The following is a 19,118-nucleotide window of genomic DNA, read 5'->3' as shown; positions in this document are numbered from 1 at the left end:
TATATATTTGTCTGTTTGATATGTCTTGATGTGACAGTGATAAATGTTTGTTTCAATAGGATAAAATTTCATTTGAGAAGGTCTCATCTTCAACTCCCAGGTCCATTTACAGCAACACTTTGTTAACGGAGGAAATGGAGCATAATGAAGTCATTGATGGCATCCGCACTCCTAAACAACTTTTGGTTCGCAACTATCATTTAATATATTAATTAATTATTTTAAAATTAGGCGGAGTTTAGACTCTAAAAAAAAGAACTCAACATTGATTAACATATAACTTAATTTAAATTCAGTATTAATGTTTTATTCATAAATTAGATAATCATTTTACAATTTATAGACATTGTATTCATTATGTGGAGAATTCTATGTATAATCCTTAATCTTTGATTATTCAACCCTTTTTTGTCAATGCAGATTCGACCTATGATCCATGAACATCCCATGAAATTCTATGAGAAAGTTAAAAAGTCATGGAAAAATCATTATTGTGAGGCTTGCCGTCTGGTAGTTAATGGTCCCTCTTACATATGCACAACATGCTCAGATCCTAATGGGAAGTACTGCCTACATGAAAAATGCGCTAAATTACCATATCAGATACAACACCCTTTTCATTCTAGCCATCCTCTTAGCCTTTATACTACTTATTCCTATACATTTCTCATTGTATGTGATGAGTGTAGAGATGTCTGTTTTGGCTTCTTTTACCGTTGTGATGAGTGTGATTTCAAGCTTGATGTGAAATGCGCTATTCTAACAGCTCATAAAACTGAGGTGTTGCAACTCAGAAAGATGGAAAGAGTAGCCGAGTTCATCCACCCACATAAGCTTGTCCTTGCCAATTGTAGAGACCCTATAGAGAAAAAATCATGCATGGTTTGCGAATTGCCAATTTTAGGTCCAGCCTATTTTTGCCTCAACCGTTATTGCAGTGTTCAAGTTCATGAATCTTGTCTCGGAACGCCACAAGAGATGCAACTCCCATTTCATTTGGAACACATGTTGTTTTTTGGCAAAAACTACCGCATTTCTCATTGCTATGCTTGTGGTAGAATGATTTTACATGATTTTAGATATAGCTGTGAGCAATGTGACCTCAATCTCCATTCTCTATGTGCTAATTCCATAAGGCAGCCTCTGAAATGTCAGTCCCATGAACACAATCTTTATTATTTTGGGACAAAATTTCAGGAATCACAGTTTTCTTTCTTTCCTTGTAACGAATGCAGTCAAGATTGTGGAGGACCCTTTTATCGCTGTCTAGAATGTGCCATCAATTTTCACTTAGATTGTGTACCCATACCTCATATTGTTAAATCTAGACGTCATATTCATCTTTTAATTATAAAGGATTCATTTGTTGAAGATGATTCAGAAGAGTCTTACTGTGATATTTGTGAGGAAGAAAGATGCAGAGATGATTATGTATATTGTTGTGAAGAATGTAATGGTTTATTTGCCGCTCATATAGAATGCGTGCTTACTAAGGTAAGTCTATGTCTATAACTTTTTTAAATTCTAATACTTTTTTTCTCTAGCATACCACTATAGTTATTTGGAAATTAATTATTTCCATGCCCCATAGAATTATATTTAAAAATATACACTTCCATTTATATTGTTAATAAAGGAATTTATTAATCTAACCATTTTGAGATGATGTAAAATAATTACTTGAGTTCTCATGCCAGAATAATGTCATAATTTGTTTTAGCAGGTTGAAAATATTACAGCAGCAATAGATGCATCCTCAAATTTGGTGTTAGACATTGAGAAGAACTCTGCCCAGGTAAAAATAATTTTAATTTTCATATTAATTAGTTGTGTTTAAATCTGAATACCAATCTATTACAAAAAATTGAATCACCTTAATTAATGATAAAATTTCCAGTAAAAATTAAATAAATTTCTTTTGTTTTTTGGCACAGCCAATAAAATTTATTAGAGTACAAAAAATGGTACAAGAGAACTAGTAAATTAAATATTTGTAAGGGGGCTTTTATATAAAGAAGATAAAATGAATGTTACATGATATTTCTGAACTTATAAACCATTAGTTAAAGACAAAATAGTTAATTTAGTTACTTCTTAAAAATATATATGTCGTTCAATAATTATACTTTTTTTTATAGTTTGTAGTTTTATATATGGGAGTAGTAATAGAAAATATAAAGATAAAGATATTATGCATGTCAGCCTTCCAATTTCAAAGACAACATACTTAGTAGGTAGATTTCCTTTAGTTAAACTCAATGTATGCATACTAATTAATTTATTAATTCGCAATATAAGGATTTAATTCAGCCATCGCTAGAAATGAATCCTCAGAAGAGAATGTGGGGGAGGGAATGTTTCGATGATAACGAGTCAATGGATCAAGACAAAGAGGAAGATTCATCCGTCTCTGAGTCGGAGAAATTACCATTATCTTCAGAAGACGAAGATTCATCTCCCTTTGAATTGAATCCTGAAAAGACAATGTGGTGGAGGGAATATTTCAATAGTAGTGAGTCAACAGATCAAGACAAAGAGGAAGATTCAACCGTCTCTGAGTCAGAGAAATTACCAAGGTCTTCAGAAGAGGAAGATTCAACCGTCTCCGAGTCGGAGAAATTATCGAGTTCTTCAGAAGAGGAGGATTCATCTGCCTCTGAGTTGGAGGAATAGCATGCAACATCTTCAGGAAAAAAAAAAAGTTTGGGGACAAAATGTATGTGGGAGTTGTATTAATTAAGAACTAGAATCCAAACTAAATCTCGCCTGACTAAATCTTGCCATTTTTAATGAGATTGATTCTTTGGTTTTACAGCTTGGTGATGTCACATTTTTGGATGACTTAAAGGAGTCTATGTTCTCTTCGTGGTGGTAGCTGCTCCTCCCCTGTTTTCTTTTATTGGCTGTTGTTGCGTGGTGGCTGCCGCTTTCTATCCTGCTGATTTTCTCCGCTTTCCTTTGTGTTGCCATTGCTGCTACCTTCATATTTATTGCTTTATTGTGTTGTTTGTTTTTGCTGGTCTGGTTTTCGGGTTTGTCTGTCTTCCAGAAGCAGGTGTACCCCAATTGAATTGACTCGATGTTTATTCATTCATGTGGTTGCCACTTGTTGTGTATGGAGGAGCTGTGCTCTTCTTCTGATGGTTGGGATGGAGCTGCCTTAAACATTATCCAGGTTTGTTCAAGGAATATCAATCCATCCAACATTTTAAAATTACTGAGAGAGGCTAATTTTAAAACAATATCGAGGTTTGTTTCTAGGCTTTCCAACAGGTTGGATTATGATGGAACTTCAAAGACGAGCTTGAAAAACTCAAGGAGACAACGAGCACAATCCATGCTGTGCTTCCCGACGTTGAGGAGCACTACTCAAAGAGCAACCAAGTTGAAGTGCGGCTCAAGAATCTCTGGTTTTTGAAGCCTCTGGTAGGCATGAATTACGATCAGAGGGTCCTTCTTCTTTGATGCATGTAGTTTATCTCCTCGGTTTGTTTAGTCGGTAAACACGGTTGATCGGCTCGGTTGTCAACGGGGAAACCTTCCCCTGAAATCGACCAAAAAACTAACAATCTTTTTTATAATATCCATAATATGACATTATTAACCTTCATTAATTCCCTTACCCTAAGCTCCCTGAACTGCAGCCTCCTTCTCCTTCCCTTTAAAATTCCTAAACTCCCTCATCTACTACTACCGCTATCGATCCACCAACCGCCAGCCATGCCACTTGGCTTCCTCTTTGAAAAATCATTCTTCAACTAGTAACAGTAAGCTTTCGTTTCTCATTTTAAGCCATATGGAAGCTCTACCCTTTTGCTCAATCATTGAAGAGCACTTTGTTTTTACCAAGAATTATAAAGGCTTCATTAGAATTCTACTTGTGGCTTTATACCAATTTTTTCAGTCATTCAAAGCTTCTTTTTCTGAAAATTTGTGACAATTAATATACATTGCGAAAGACATCAATTATGAATTCAAACTTTTTCTTTTAGATGTCAAATGGAACAAAGGAATATATATGTAATAGGGAGTTTCAAGCTGAATCTAAAAAAAATGGAACATCTTCTTTAAAGAATCATATAAATACTTTTAAGAAGTTGGAAATGCTCCATGCTAGTGAGGATTGTAGTCAAAGGGAATTAGCTTTTCGATTGGGAAAAAGATAAGTGTTCAGGTAATTAGAAGGTTAATCATAATGCAATTTGGAAGCATGTAGCTAAGCATATGAATTGCCTTTAAGATTTGTGAAAGGTAAAGGGTTTAGATGTTGCATGAATCAAGCATGTCCTAGATTTGGCATATCATCATGACAGATCATTGCTAGGGATTGTTATAAGGTTTATGTTGATGAAAAAATTCGGTTGAAAAATTTGTTGAAATCATGTCTTGGTAGAATAAGTCTCACCATAGACACATGGACTTCATTACAAGGAATTTATTATATGTGTTTTACTACTCATTTTATAGATAATGATTAGAAACTACAGAAATAGGTTTTAAACCTTTATCCCATTTATAGTCATAAAAGTGAGGTAATTGGGAAGAAAATTGATAAATGTTTGCATGATTGGGGGATTCAAAAGGTTTTCTCTATTACTGTTGATTATGCTAGGTCCAATAATGTTGTAATAATGTATTTAAAGCAAAATTTTGATATTGCGAGAACTAATATTTTAGAAGGTAAATTTTTTCATATAAGATGCATTATACATATTGTTAATCTTATTGTCAATGATGATTAAATGATATGAATGAGTTAATTGTTCATGTTAGAGGAATGGTGAGATATGTCAGACAATCTCCTACTAAATTAGCCAAGTTAAGGAATGTGTTGATAGTGCAAGAATTGAAAGTAAGAGTTTATTGTATTCGGATGTTAGCACTAAATGGAATTTGATGTTGAATACAGCTCTGAAATGTGAAAAGGCTTTTGCAGCATTTGATGTGAATGATAGTAATTGTAGTATTGAGCTAGCGATGGGAAATGGGGTGCTTAATGAAAATGATTGGGCAAATGTTAGGAGAATTCTGTTTCTTGCAACAATTTTATTAGTTGATGGTAAATGTTTCAAATTCTTCTTATGTAACTTGTAATAATTTCTTGTTTGTGTTTGTGAGGTGTATTGCACTTTGAAAAAATGGCAAAACAATTATGATGTTGATTTACGGGCTATGGCAAATAAAATGAAAGAAAAATTTGACAAGCATTAGGGGAATGTGGGAAAAATGAATTTGGTGTTGTACATTGCTTCGATTCTTGATCCTACAAAAAAGCTTATTTTTGTTGAATTTTGATTTAAAGATATGTATTCTCCTCTACAAGGTTCATTGATGAATAGTTTGGTGAAGAAAACAAAGAAAGATTTGTTTAAATATTATAGAAATATGTTGCAACCTCAGTCTCGTGTTGTTGGTGAAAGTAGTCAAGAGTGTAAAGTGGCATTGAGGCTTGCACTAGTAGTGAAATAGGAAAGAAAAATTTTTTAGCGTATTTGAGGTGTAGGAAGGATAGTGGTAGAGAGGAACAGAAAACGGAATTAGATAAATATTTATCTAAGGATGTGTATGGTGATGCTATTGATGATGATGACTTTGATGTTCTCCAATGGTGGAAACTCAATAATCATAGGTTTTCAATACTTTTTACTATGGCTCGTGATGTATTGGTGGTTCCCTTTTCAACAGTTGCTTCAGAATATGTTTTTAATATCAATGGATGTGTGCTTGACACATATAAGAGTTCTTTGACTCCTAAGCTCGTGCAATTACTTATTTGTGTTCAAGATTGGTTACGTGGATCGACATGTTTTAATACGAATGAAATTGAGTATGACATGGACGAGCTCGAGAAAGTTGATTTGGGTAAATTTTTTATTTATAATTTATAATGTTATAATACCTTTTGGAAGTACAATGCTAGAGATGGATATCAGTTGAGATTATGCTCCTTTAATATAGGGAATTTGATCCTAAATTTGGTTTTACACCTTGTCCTCTCAGCCTCCTTAATGTCAGGCTAATGCAATATGAATCATCCAGGCTCTATATGGTTTTGGTGAGATTTGAAGAAGTTTCTACTTGTTGTTATCTTGTTTCCATTTTCTTTGGTTTCTTGATAATTAAATTGAGCTAGAGAATGATGACCAAATACCATATAGAGCAAACAGATCAGTACTGTTCTTGAGGCCAATGGCTGACGCCTCAGATTTCAGTTCTTTAGGGGTGAAATTGCACTGAGGTTGAAGTGTTGAATATGATTTATTTGTCAAGAAACTGAGCTTCTTGTTTTACGCTTTTCCTAGCCTAGTGGCTAGTTTTAGACTTAGTTGAAACATTTCCGCTGCTGACATATCTAAACAGAACAATTGAACGTGCAAGGAAGGAATTCCCCTCATGAAGAATCCAGTACAAGAAAATTTCTGAAAGGATGGTTAAGTCTAGTCTTTTATTAATTACTGCTGAATTTATGAGTCTACATCAACTCAACCTAGGCTTTCAAACCAATTTTGTGTAATGTGTATAACTTCTTCTAACTTTTCTTCCAAAATGAACACCCGTATTTCCTAAACTTGTTTTGCCAAACTATTATATATATACACTCTAATATTAAACAATTCTCTCCTACCTTTTCTTCAAAATTACCAATAATTTTTTTCTAAAGGCTCATTTCAGGATTCGACTTGTTATTTCATTGGTGTAACATTTAAAAAAGTCACTGAATTATTCAAATAATTTTTTATTACGTTCATTCAAGTTTTTATATTTTTATTTTTAGTTAAATAATAATTTTTTTTATTAGGAGAAGAGGGCTTCGAATCTTGCTTTTTAAACAAAATCATACACCAGCTAATGCACCAAATGTTCAAGTGCGCCATATGATTAATGGTTGACTATTATTATTAGTCAAAATGTCATTTCTCATTCTATATTACATGGTGTTGACATATCATAATCAATTATGACTTGTCATGATAAAATGAGATGATTATATGACATTTTCACCATCCATGTCAACACCAAGTGAGCATAAGATTGACAAATGACATTTTGATTAATGCCAATTAATCAATCTTTAGTAATAAGGACTTATTTGATTAAAAATTAAAATATAAAGACTTAATTGAACATAATAGATGAATAAGATTTATTTAAATATTTTTTGAATAATTTAAGGACTTTTTCAAACATTATAGCTTTTCGTTTAAATTAGAATACAATATTTTCTATTTTATCCATTTAAGAAAACATGATAATAAAAATTAGTATATGATCACTAATAAAATTAAAAGATTCAAATACATATTTGTTAAAGATTACCTTGTGTAGTTACCATTAGTCCTATTAGCTATAATTGATTTTGTAACTAATTCAACACCAAATTAATCACATTTGGCCCTCAACTGTATGTGCAGTTTCTATGCCTTGTGCTGCTGCTGGTTGTGGGATGCTTGCTTTGATCAATAGAATAATTAAGGAGCATTCACATAACTTTAGATTGTAATATTTGTTTAAGAAAATAGCAAATCAGTTTGTACTTTGTACCCAAAAGAATGTAACACAAAATAATTTAAATTCTTGATTTAATCAAAGGCTCCTTAACTGGGTGGTGTTCACCAAGATGGCCCTCCCCTATTTTCTCTTTTAATATACAAAAAGGCTTGTTTCTACTGAGTGGTTTATAAGCCTAATCACCATATAAGCCTTATCTTTAAGTTAATTAATTAATTGAGTCGTAATAAAAACATTATTTAAAAAAAGAAATTGTTTAATTATTGTGAGAATATGAAAGCAAGTACTGTTTTAATTACTTTGCTAATCTTTCTGACCTTAAAATAATTTAATTAAGACTTATACCTTTTTATGAAATATTGTTCTCTTTGTCTTTCAACAAAATGGAAAAGGGTCGAGGAAAATTGTACTCGTCGTTGGACATAAAATGTTGCTTCATATATTTATATGTTTATTTATAGATTAAATAATATAATTAGTCTCTGTATTCTAGCAAAGTGGTAGATTAATCTCTATATAATAATTTGTGAAAATTGAATCATGCATTTTTCAAAGTCGACAACGTTAATCCAAATATGTTAAAATTTTTTGTTATCTATACTCATATGACATTTTCTTGTTGATGTGGTATTGAATAAAATGACGTGTTAATGTTGACTTGGTATTTTTTTTTATCTATTTCATAACATTATTTTCATGGCTTTAAATTATAGTTATAAAAATTTAATTTTTCTCTATCTCGCAACATTATTTTTCTTAATCCTATAAACTTATCTGTATTTTTTATCTATATCTTTTCTAATTGTGTTTAAAACTCGTAGTTCATTTTGAATAATTTTATGTCCACGCTTATAAAATTCATATCAATGTTTGGTTACATCATATCAACACTATTATTGCATCATTTGTGAAATGTCACATAATTATTACCATGACATCAAATTAAATATCATATTAATAAAAAAAATATCATATTAGAATGAATAACAAAAAAATTTAACACATTGGACTGATATATCAATTTTGAAAAATATAGAAACTTAATTTTCTCAAATCATTGTAGAGGTACTAATCTACCACTTTATTAGAGTTTAAAGACTAATTTATATTCGATGTTAACAAACTTAAACTAGACGTTTCTAAAAGATGTGTAAAATCGTTAAAGAAGTATTATTATTAAGTAACTTTATGCTTTATTAGGAAAAACCAATGTTGTTTCTTGATGACATACTTTTCCTTCCTTTATTCTCTCTTCTTTTCCTTTCTTTAATTAATCTACATACTCCTTTTTTTAATAAGAAATGATAACATATTCATTGAGGAGGCAGCTTAAGAAAGCATAAAGTAAAGTAACTTCTTTGGACAAAAAAAAAGCCATTCTCTAGCATTGAAATTTGAATTGTTTCTTTACTGTCATTCGAAAAGAACATGCTTTGATTGTGGAAAAAGCAAAGCTGTTTCTCAATGACTCAAGTACCAATTTATCAATTTACTAATTTAGCGAAAAGTAAATATATACCTTGCCTGTTTCCATAACTCAAGAAAGGGGTCGTTCCTTTACTCAACAGTATGAGAAGTAAGGACTCCAGCTTCCATCCTTGGATCTCAATCCTTTTAATTAAACAGGAAAACAAATCCTAGGTGGAGCCCTGTGCTAAGAAATCAGTATTCTTTTCCTTTATCTGGATTGCAACTTTACTTTAATTCATGATGTTATATATATAAAAGTATACTTGTTGAAAAATCTTTACAAGGATGAAAACTGATATTTGTGTTTATCATATTTTTAAATTGATATGTTAAATTTCTTAATTTTTATTATTAAATATTAATACGATTTTCTAATTTGTGATAAGAATTCTATTGCATCAAATGACTATCATTAATAATGTTATTGTAATAAATATTAATAAGATTGATCTAATTTTCCAATTTGGAATAAGCATTATTTCAGAATGCTTCTTAACTTTAGATTATAATATTGTACTCAAAAGAATGCAACACAAAATCCATGGTCTGTTTGCCTTTTGAATGGAAAGTCATGGAATTTAATTAAAATTCTTGATTTAATCAAGAAAGGGACTATAGTATTCTTTATAATATTGTGTTTCCATCACTGATCAAGAACGGGATTGTTCCTTTAATATGAGAAGTAAGGGAGTTGAGATTCCATCCTTGGATCTCAACCCTCTTATTAATCTTGATTGCCTTTACATATAGTGCTTTATTTAGCACAAGTGTAAATTGTTATACTATAATCTTTGTTCTATCTCTCTATCCATCTCTTTGTTTATCTATTTTCCATCTTCTTTGAAATGAGTATCAAACTTGCTTCTCATCACCATTCCTTGTGTTTCCACAATCTGGAGAATGCTCCGAAACAATACTGTATTGCATGCACAAAGGAAATCTCGAATACAGCCTATACTTGTGAAATTTGCGGGTTTATGCTCCATGAATCATGCGCGAGTGAACTGACATCTGCCTCTTAAGATTATTCACCGTCTCCACTCGCAGCACCGTCTTCAACTACAACTCAACTGGCAGGATTTCATTTGTGATAAATGTTGGTGTATTTCTACTTTCTCCAGATACAAGTGCGATGAATGCAATTTTAATCTTGATTTAGCATGAGCTTCTTCAACTAATGATATATTACTTAAAGAGGAGTGGCAGAGAGTTACAGACGGCAAGAGAATGGAAATTCAACATTACAGCCACCTTCACAAGTTGACCATCTTCAAATATAGGAAGACAAGAGAATATGACTATAATTGTAGTTGGTGCGAAAAGCGTCTATCAGAAGTGTGCTATGGCTGTCTAGAATGTGACTTCTTCCTTCATGAGTTGTGTAGGGATAAGATACCGAAAAGACTTTATCATCCTTTTCATCCTTCGCACCCTCTTTGCTTGCACTATAAAACCAGCAGCTATTGCATAGCTTGTGCAGAATTTGTTTATGATGGAACATCTGAAGGGGATCTTCCCTATAGCTGCCGAAAGTGCAATGTTTTTCTTCATTTTCACTGTGCTAAGCTCTTACCCACCCTAAAACATAAGTGTCACGACCACCCTCTCACTTATTTCAAAAAAACCAGCTACGGTAGGCCAAATCCTTTTCGTTGTAATGTCTGAAAATCTTTGCGATAATAATTTCTATCGTTGTGTGCAATGCAATTTCAACGTCCATCTTCCTTGTGTTCCAATACCGTCTTCAATTAAACATAGATATCACAGGCATCCAATGACTTATATGGACTCATTTAGAGAAGATGATTCTGGAGAATATTATTGTGATGTTTGTGAGAATGAAAGGAATCCAATGGATCCTGTTTATTGTTGTGAAAAATGCACATATATTGCTCATATTGGTTGCGGACTCAATGAGGTAATAATTATTTGCATTACTTTGCCTAATTACTTGCTACACCCTTCCCCTTTCTCTTGTTTAACAACGTATAATTTTCTTTGTCTATTTGATTCATCTTGATGTGATAATGATAAATGCATGTTTCAATAGGATAAAATTTCACCTGAGAAGGACGTCTCATCCTCGGTTCCTCAATCCATTTATAGTAACACTTTGTTACTGAAGGAAATGGAGCATAGTGAAGTCATTGATGGCATCCACACTCCTCAGCAACTTCTGGTTTGCAACTTTCATTGAATATATTTTGCTAACTTCATTCAAATTGGGAAGAGTTTAGACCCCACAAAAAGAATTTTACATTTTTATAACATGCATGTTCAGTAGTGAATTACATATAATTTAATTTAAATTCAATATTAATTTTTATTCAAAATTAGATTGATATGTTACAATTTATATACATTGTAACTGTTGTGTAGAGAAATATATATATAATCTTTAGGAATTGAGCTTATTCATTATTTGATTATTCACCTTTCTTTGTAAATGCAGAATCGATTTATCATCCATAGACATCCCATGAGATTCTATGAAGTTATTGAAAAGTTAAAGAAAAATCAATACTGTCAAGCTTGTCGTATGGTAATTAGTGGTCCTTGTTATGTCTGTGAAACGTGCCCATTTGAAGAATTAGAGTACTACCTACATGAAAAATGTGCTACATTACCTTATGAGATACCACACCCTTTTCATTCTAGCCATCCTCTTAGCCTCTATACTTCTTGTGTCCGTTACATTGTATGTGCTGAGTGTAGAGACGTATGTTTTGGCTTCTTTTATAGTTGTAATAAGTGTGATTTCAAGCTTGATGTGAAATGCGCTACTCTAACAGCTCATAAAATTGGTGTTTCGGAACGTAAATGGATGGAGAAACTAGCCGAGTTACACCATTTAACCCATCAACATAAGCTTGTCCTTGGCAATTGTATTGACCCTACAAAGAAAATAGAATGCAGGGTTTGTGGCGTCCCAATCTTTGGTCTAGCCTATGTTTGCTCCAACCGCAACTGCTTTTACGAAGCTCATAAATCTTGTCTTGAATTACCACAAAAGATTCGAGTCCCATTTCATTTGGAACACATGTTTAAATTTTCCAAACCCAAGGGATCTTATGAGTGCTATGCTTGTCGTCCTTTGTACATAAACTCTCCTAGATGTGGATATAGTTGTGAACAATGTGACCTCAAACTCCATCCCACATGTGCTAATTCTATAAGGCGGCCTCTAAAATGTGAGTCCCACCCGCACAATCTTTATTATTTTGGGACAAATTTTCAGCTGCTCTTTGAAACACATAGGCAACCTCCCTTTTGTAGTGTATGTGGGAAACATTGTGGAGGAGCCTTTTATCGTTGTTTGGAATGTGCCATCAATTTTCACTTGGATTGTGTACCCATACCTCGTGTTGTTCACTACAAACGCCATGTTCATCATTTAATTATGAAGGATTCATTTCAAGAAGATGATTCAGGAGAGTTTGACTGCTATATTTGTGAGGAAGAAAGATATCCAAATGATCATGTATATTGTTGTGAAGACTGCAAGGATTTATTTGCTGCTCATATAGAATGCGTGCTTGCTAAGGTAAGTTTCCATCTATAACTTTTTTTAAATCAAAACATCTAATACTTTTTGTTTAAACATAGCTCTAAACTTATTTGGAAATCTTAAAATTGAATAATCAAGATCTATGAATATGATTTCAAGTTTTCAAAGCAAAAAATAGTGAAATTAATTATTTTCATGCTCCATACAAGTACATATAAATATATGCACATCCTTTCATATTGTTAATAAAGGAATTTATTAGTGTTACCATTTTGAGATGATATAACATAATTAGTTAAGTCGTTGTTGCCAGACTAATGTCTTAATTTGTTTTATCAGGTTGAAGATTATACAGCAGTACTTATGCATTCCCAATAATCTTGGAGTTAGACTTTAAGAAGAACTCTGCCCAGGTAAAAATAATTTCAATTCTTGTATGAATTGGTTTTGTTTTAATCTTAACAGGAATTTGTGAAAAAAAAATTGAACCAATTTAATAATGATAAAAAATCACCTTTAAAATTAGATAAATAATTTTTTTTTTGCTAAGCCAATAAAATTGATTAGAATACCAAAGATGGTACAAGAGAAAAAGTAAATTAAATATCTGTGAAGGCATTTTTATATAAAGAAGATAAAATGAATTTTACATGATAGTTCTGAACTTATAAGCCTCATCTTTATTTTACTTTTGTTAAAATTTAAATTTGAAATTTCTAAATTAAAATTCTTATTCAAAATGTTTCAATATCCCTTTCGAAACAAATTACTTTAGTATTCAATTTAAAAAAACAAAAAAAAAAGTTGCATTACTAAATATTGTACACAAAATCTTTGCTGCTAATTGCTCACTAAACAAAGAATAATGAAAGAAATTAAAAGGCTCTCATACATCCCATTTAAGAAAACCAAAAGAATTGTTCTAGTGATTGACCAAAAAATAAAAATTAGTCAATATTTTAATTAATAAAAAGTAATAGTTAAAGACAAAATAATTAATTTTAGTTACTTCTTAAAGGTATATATGTTGTTCAATATTTATACTTCTTTTATAGTTTGTGGTTTTGTAGATAGTAATAGTAATAGTAAAGATAAAGACAAAGATCTCCTATAGTTAAATTCAATGTATGCATACTAATTAATTTATTAATTCGCAATATCTGGATTTAATTCAGCCGTTGCTAGAATTGAATCCTTAAAAGAGACTGCGGGGGAGGGAATATTTCAATGATAGAGAGTACACAGATCAAGACAAAGAGAAAGATTCAACCGTCTCTAAGTAGGAGAAATTACAAAGATCTTCAGAAGGGGAAGTTTCATCTGCCTCTGAGATGGATGACTTAGAAAGATATGGTGTTCACAAGAAGTTCTCTTCGTGGTGGTAGCTGCTTCTTCCCTGTCTTCATTTATTGGCTGCTGTTGTGTGGTGGCTGCCGCTTTCTATCCGGCTGATATTCTCTGCTTTTCTTTGTGGTGCCATTGCTGCTACCTTCGACGTTGTTTTTGTCCTCATATTTATTGCTTTATTGTGTTGTTTGTTTTTGGTGGTCTGGTTTCCGGGTTTGTCTGTCCACCCTTGCTCTCTGTCTTCCAAAAGCAGGTGTACCCCAATCGAATTGACTTGATGTTTATTCATTCATGTGGTTGCCACTTGTTGTGTACGGAGGAGCTGTGTTCTTCTTCTGATGGTCGGGATGGATCTGCCCAACCCTGCTGTCCAGTTTTCTCTTCAGTTGCTTTGCTTCTTGTTTGTGGAGGTTGGTTTTAAGCCATGAGGTTTGTCTGCTGTGAATGGCTATACTGCTACTGGTTGTTCTAATGTGTGAAGCTCTTTTGTGCTTGGAACCCTTTCTGGTCTGCTGTTTGTTTGGATTAATAAATTCTCCAGTTCGATCAAGATAATTATGCATGGTGGCCTTCAAAATTCAAAGACCACATCCTTAGTAGGTAGATTTCCTTTAATTAAATTCAATGAGTGCATACCAATAAATACCTTAGTTTGCAATGTCAAGAATTAATTCTACTAAAGTTGGAATGTATAATCCTCGAAAGAGAATGTAGGAGAGGAAACATTTCAGTTATAGTGAGTCACCGGTTGAAGACAAAGAGCAAGATTCAACTGCCTCTAAGTCGGAGGAATGACATGCAAGAGATGTTCAAAAATCATAAGCTCGAGGAGCTAACATGACAAATAAGTGAGAGGCTCGTGTTTAGGAAAATAAAAAATTAAGCAACATAATGTATGTGAGAAATGTTAAATTTAAAGAATGAACATCAAACCGAAAATCAATAGATAATAGCTGAAAAGGTTTTAATCATATTATGTGCCCATGATACCTCCAACTTAATCAGTGTGGAATTTCTTATATCACTACTTCAATACTCTCATTCAATTGCAAAGGCAAAAGATTTATTAAATGATATGAACTTCATGTGTAAGAATGATGATCCTATCATGCAATATGCATTTCGCACATAGAAATCCATCCTGATATTAGAAGATCCCAATACTGCCTTTTAAGGTTTCAATTAAATGAATGTTGACTGCCATAGATTTCTCTTCCATGGCAGCAACCATTGATTTATATTTAAATGGCCCTGCTTCTGAGATTAGACATACAAGCCCAACATCACAACCTTTGCTTCTTTTTATCTGTTTCTTCTGTTCTGATAGTTGTCAACCTCAAACTTGATTCATCTTGACAATTCATTCAAATGAGAAACAGGGAATGCATAAAAACTACAACTAAAAATAAAAATGGAAAAGGAAAATTTTGGCATCTTTGAGCACATTGAATCCGCTACCAGATTCTCCGAATCCAAGCTTTTGCTGTCAAAATTGAGATGAAACAGGTGGAATTTCTATCTTATTTCCATCATTAATTGATGATATTGAAACTAAATGCATGATATGGTACCGATATCATATCCACATTCATGAAATATTTGTTCAAAACAATGGGAAAGCAATAACTAAAAGTCCCTAAAAGAATGGAATATTCTTGGTTTGCTATCGACTTGATTAATTATTCCTTTCATTTCTCTTAGACAAATCGTACCTGAATATATAACAATAGATGAGAGAGATGGAGATTAATGAACGGAATAAATTTCAAAATTTAAATGATAAAATAAATTTAAATATGCAATGAATAAATATTTATTTACAAAAAAGAATAAATAAATAATGGTATGCCTTTGTTTTTTATAAAATTAATATTTATATTATATTATTTATCATTACTTAAGTTGCTATCTTAAATTTGTGATATTATCGACTGGATCAATGATTTTATTTATTAAATAAATGCAGATGAATGCATGCATCCATCTTTTCATATTGTAAATTTAAATTTCGTGAAAAGTTGAATCTGCAAATTAAAAAAAAAAAAAAAGATAAGCATAATCGTAATGGTTTAATAAAGTATACAAGAGATGAAGTCTATCTTGTGCCACCAATCCATATTGGGTTGCATAAAGGGCATAATGTCTTTGAACTGATTCTCCATTTTGAGTTCATGGACAGTAAAAAAGGCATGGCTTCTATGGCAGACAGTTCATGCAGAATCAGATTCCAAGATAAGATTTACAAGGAAAGTAGCAGCCAACCTTGCATATCAAGAATTCGCCAACTAGAATGCTAACCTTGCATATCAAGAATTCGCCAACTAGAATGCTTACATACATATGCCTTGAATTGCATTCTATCTTTGATTCTTCCGCCTTTAAATTACAAATCATTCATTTTTTCTGTCTATTTTCACCATTAATTTTCAAATTTTGCCCTGAAATTCAGTCTCTTTGCTTTGGCTGTGGGATGCTTGCTTCCATCTGTAGAGTAATTAAGGAGCAGTCAGATGTATGTGATTACATCTAAAATGTTCATCTCTGTTGTTTAGTAATTCTTTTGTACTTAGACAAAAATGGTATATGTGGGATCTCTGGTTTGTGTCCTTAGCAATTCAGTTGAGGAGAAAAGCAATGCTTTTGAAGCCTCTGGTAGGCATGAATTACAAACAGAGGGTTCTTACTCCATTTTGTTCTATGTATGTTTGTCCTCTATCCTTCTCTTTTGATGTATAACTACTTTAAGTCAGACGGTTTTCGAAAAGCTTTGAGTACATGGGCAAGATGGATAGATACCAATATAGATCATATGAAGACCCTTGTTTTCTTCAGGGGCTTTGCTGCATCACAGTTCAGGTAAATTGAAGGCAAAATATATGTTAAGTTAAACCCCTAAAATAGGGAAACAGAGTGCCTTTTACATTTTCTGATTGCTTTTCTGTGCTGTTTCTTCTCCAGCAACTTGTTCCGATTGCTCCTTCCTTTGCCATTTTCCTTTGTAGTCTGTGTCATATCATTTACCCTTGTTTCCTCCGTCTTCCCCTCATTGGTTTATCCAAAAGGCATGAATCTTTTAAAGTGATTCTCCCTTCTCCTTGAAAGATAATATCAACCATGTACAAGTTTGGCATCTGGCTGTAGTAACATGGAGTCTTCTGATCTGACAGCAAAGTTATTTTGAATCCGGTTCCCTTAAAGCATTTACACGCAAGGAAATTAAGCTAGCCATAGTACGTAGCAAATAGTAGGCTGAAGCTGAAACTCCTTGCTTGTATATGAACGTTATTACTAACTCATCAATGAAAATAAACATCCATAAAGGGGTTTCTCAAAGGAGCAAATATACATCAACTCTTAGCCAGAGCTGCAATTAATTGCTTCCTGAAAATGGATAAAAACTGTGATGTACCTAGATCAAAAGGTTTCTCCACAATCTCAAACATTTTTCTTTCTGTTTGATCAGTTATTTTGCACTTAGCTCATCGTTTTGGTGTTTAACTTAATTTCCTTGGTTCTTATTTATTCTTCTTCTTTTGCTCTGAGCTTGTTATTTCTTCTTTCATCAACAGATTAGATTTCCTTTTTCTTTTCATAATTTGAGTTATTGATGTACCCTTTAATTTGTTTTCATCCTATTTAGGAAAAGTGCTATGATACACGAACTCAGGGTAGAAGGTTGGATATGAGTATGTAATGTTAGTTTTTAACAACTTTTTACATTAATTTTGAGAATGCAAGGATCATACTTATAACAATTTAAGTGATTCAAGACAAATTGAACACGAATATGTTAGCGTTAAGGGTGTAGTGGGTTAATATTGTTACAGCTTTAGTAGTGGCTTCCCTATCTTTCTTTGTTTCTTTCGATGGTCTTTCTGCTTTGTTAATCTTTTTTACACCATTCGCTTCGTCTTATGCTTTTGCTAGCCTAGTGCCTAGTTTTAAACTTCGTAAAAAACTGTGATAGCTCTTTGCAGAATTATTATTTGTCGATTCGAGAAAGAGGGAATTCGGATTCAGTTCTTTAAGTATTAAGTTATGTCCACTTCCTATTAAATCAAATCCTCAGGTACGTCTCTATGTAAATTTGAGGTGTTATATTTAGTTGCTTTCTCAATTAATTTTGATGTTGTTATTTAAATTTAGTTTGAACACTTTTGCTGCTGACATATCTAAACAGAAACCTCGGAAGTGCAAGGAACAAATTCTCCGCATGAAGAATCCAGGACAAGAAGATTTCTTAAAGGATGGTAACGTTAATTACTGCTGAAATTATGTGCCTACATCAACTCAACCCAGACCTTAAAACCAATTTTATGTCGTGTAAATTATCATTAATAAAATTCAAAGATTCAGATACATATTTGTTAAAGATTACCTTCACGTAATTGCCATTACTTCCTACTAATTTTATTCACTAAGTTTTGTCATTAATTTTCTATTGAGTGGATAAATCCCAAGAGATTACATCCTAATTTGATCAAAAATAAGTATTTAGTTTTTTTTTTTTTCTGCATTTGCTTTCTTTCAAATTATATGTATATAGCTCATTACTATTTTTTTGGGCATCCTCCTGCTTGTTAATTTACTTTTTAACCAATTCAATGCCAAATTAATTATGCTTTTCCGTCAACTGTTTTCTGCAGTGTCTATGCCTTGTGCTGCTGCTGTTAGTGGGATGCTTTCCATCTAGCAAAATATATACCTTTATGTATTTGATACATCGATCCCAAACTGCTTCTTAACTTTAGATTGTAAAATTTCAACTCACTTTATATTGTACCCAACAAAATGTAACATGAAATCCCTGGTCTGTTTGCTTTTACCGGAATGAGATAGCTCTTGTTTGAGTTCAAATTCTTGATTTAATCCAGGCTAGCTTACACTGGGAATTTCTCTTTGAATGATGTTTTCAGCAATATTGCCTGCAAAAAGGCTTGTTTCTTGGTTCCCTCCATCCCCTAATTTCTTTAAATTCAATGCTGATGGTTCTGTCAAAGGGAAACTGAGACCAGCTGGGATTGCTGGAGCTCTTAGAGATGAAAATGGTATTCTCGACGGCTGGAATTCTTAGCTATTGCAGCTTTTCTATAATTCTCAGTGGGCTTGCACGGTTTCTTTGACAGTAGAAAATGACTCGGTAAATGCATTATCTTGGGCAACGAATGGAAATGTAACTTGGGAACTCAGGTTTGCCTTAAATATTGTAGAAGAGAAAAAATTATCAGCTAATTACGTGCTGCCATGTGGATTTAATAATATTTTAATCATATAATTAATTATA

General features: G+C 32.5%; 3 protein-coding genes and 1 long non-coding RNA gene across 6 annotated transcripts in view; all 4 read left to right on the top strand.

Moving 5' to 3' along the window:
• The window catches only part of LOC110426178 (uncharacterized), a 4,307-nt gene extending 1,137 nt beyond the window's left edge, over positions 1–3,170 (top strand). Inside the window, exons 2-6 of the mRNA XM_089785301.1 lie at positions 60–185; positions 421–1,494; positions 1,724–1,795; positions 2,299–2,716; positions 2,816–3,170. Coding sequence (XP_089641427.1) covers positions 60–185; positions 421–1,494; positions 1,724–1,795; positions 2,299–2,673 — 1,647 coding nt within the window. The 3' untranslated portion in view covers positions 2,674–2,716; positions 2,816–3,170. The remainder of the gene's footprint in view (positions 1–59; positions 186–420; positions 1,495–1,723; positions 1,796–2,298; positions 2,717–2,815) is intronic.
• A 7,333-nt stretch (positions 3,171–10,503) lies between these two features.
• Positions 10,504–14,371, top strand: LOC110426179 (uncharacterized). 2 transcript variants are annotated; one of them, XM_021441334.2, is made up of 5 exons: positions 10,504–10,897; positions 11,030–11,158; positions 11,432–12,523; positions 12,827–12,900; positions 13,663–14,371. In XM_021441334.2, exons 1-4 carry the CDS (start codon positions 10,637–10,639, stop codon positions 12,863–12,865), a joined length of 1,521 nt encoding a protein of 506 aa, XP_021297009.2. In that variant the 5' UTR covers positions 10,504–10,636; the 3' UTR covers positions 12,866–12,900; positions 13,663–14,371. The 2 variants fall into 2 exon arrangements, with proteins under 2 accessions (XP_021297009.2, XP_089641367.1); XM_089785241.1 differs by lacking the exons at positions 12,827–12,900; positions 13,663–14,371 and having other exon boundaries at positions 11,432–12,170; positions 12,256–12,508.
• A 1,754-nt stretch (positions 14,372–16,125) lies between these two features.
• Positions 16,126–19,118, top strand: part of LOC149526554 (protein trichome birefringence-like) — a 7,533-nt gene continuing 4,540 nt past the window's right edge. Inside the window, 1 exon segment of the mRNA XM_089785243.1 lies at positions 16,126–16,533. Coding sequence (XP_089641369.1) covers positions 16,411–16,533 — 123 coding nt within the window. The 5' untranslated portion in view covers positions 16,126–16,410.
• LOC149526555 (uncharacterized) lies at positions 16,553–18,738 on the top strand. Of its 2 annotated transcripts, none has more exons than XR_016351892.1 (4): positions 16,553–16,690; positions 17,812–17,903; positions 18,015–18,084; positions 18,481–18,738. It is a non-coding gene; the product is annotated as an uncharacterized LOC149526555 (long non-coding RNA). The 2 variants fall into 2 exon arrangements; XR_016351891.1 differs by having other exon boundaries at positions 16,577–16,690; positions 17,802–17,903.

Source organism: Theobroma umbraticum, unplaced genomic scaffold, assembly GCF_002168275.2.
Source record: "Theobroma umbraticum cultivar Fairchild unplaced genomic scaffold, ASM216827v3 scaffold_55.0, whole genome shotgun sequence".
NCBI classification, from domain to species: domain Eukaryota; kingdom Viridiplantae; phylum Streptophyta; class Magnoliopsida; order Malvales; family Malvaceae; genus Theobroma; species Theobroma umbraticum.
The sequence above is the reverse complement of the archived record's forward strand: the minus strand, read 5'-3'. Positions and strand labels throughout refer to the sequence as shown.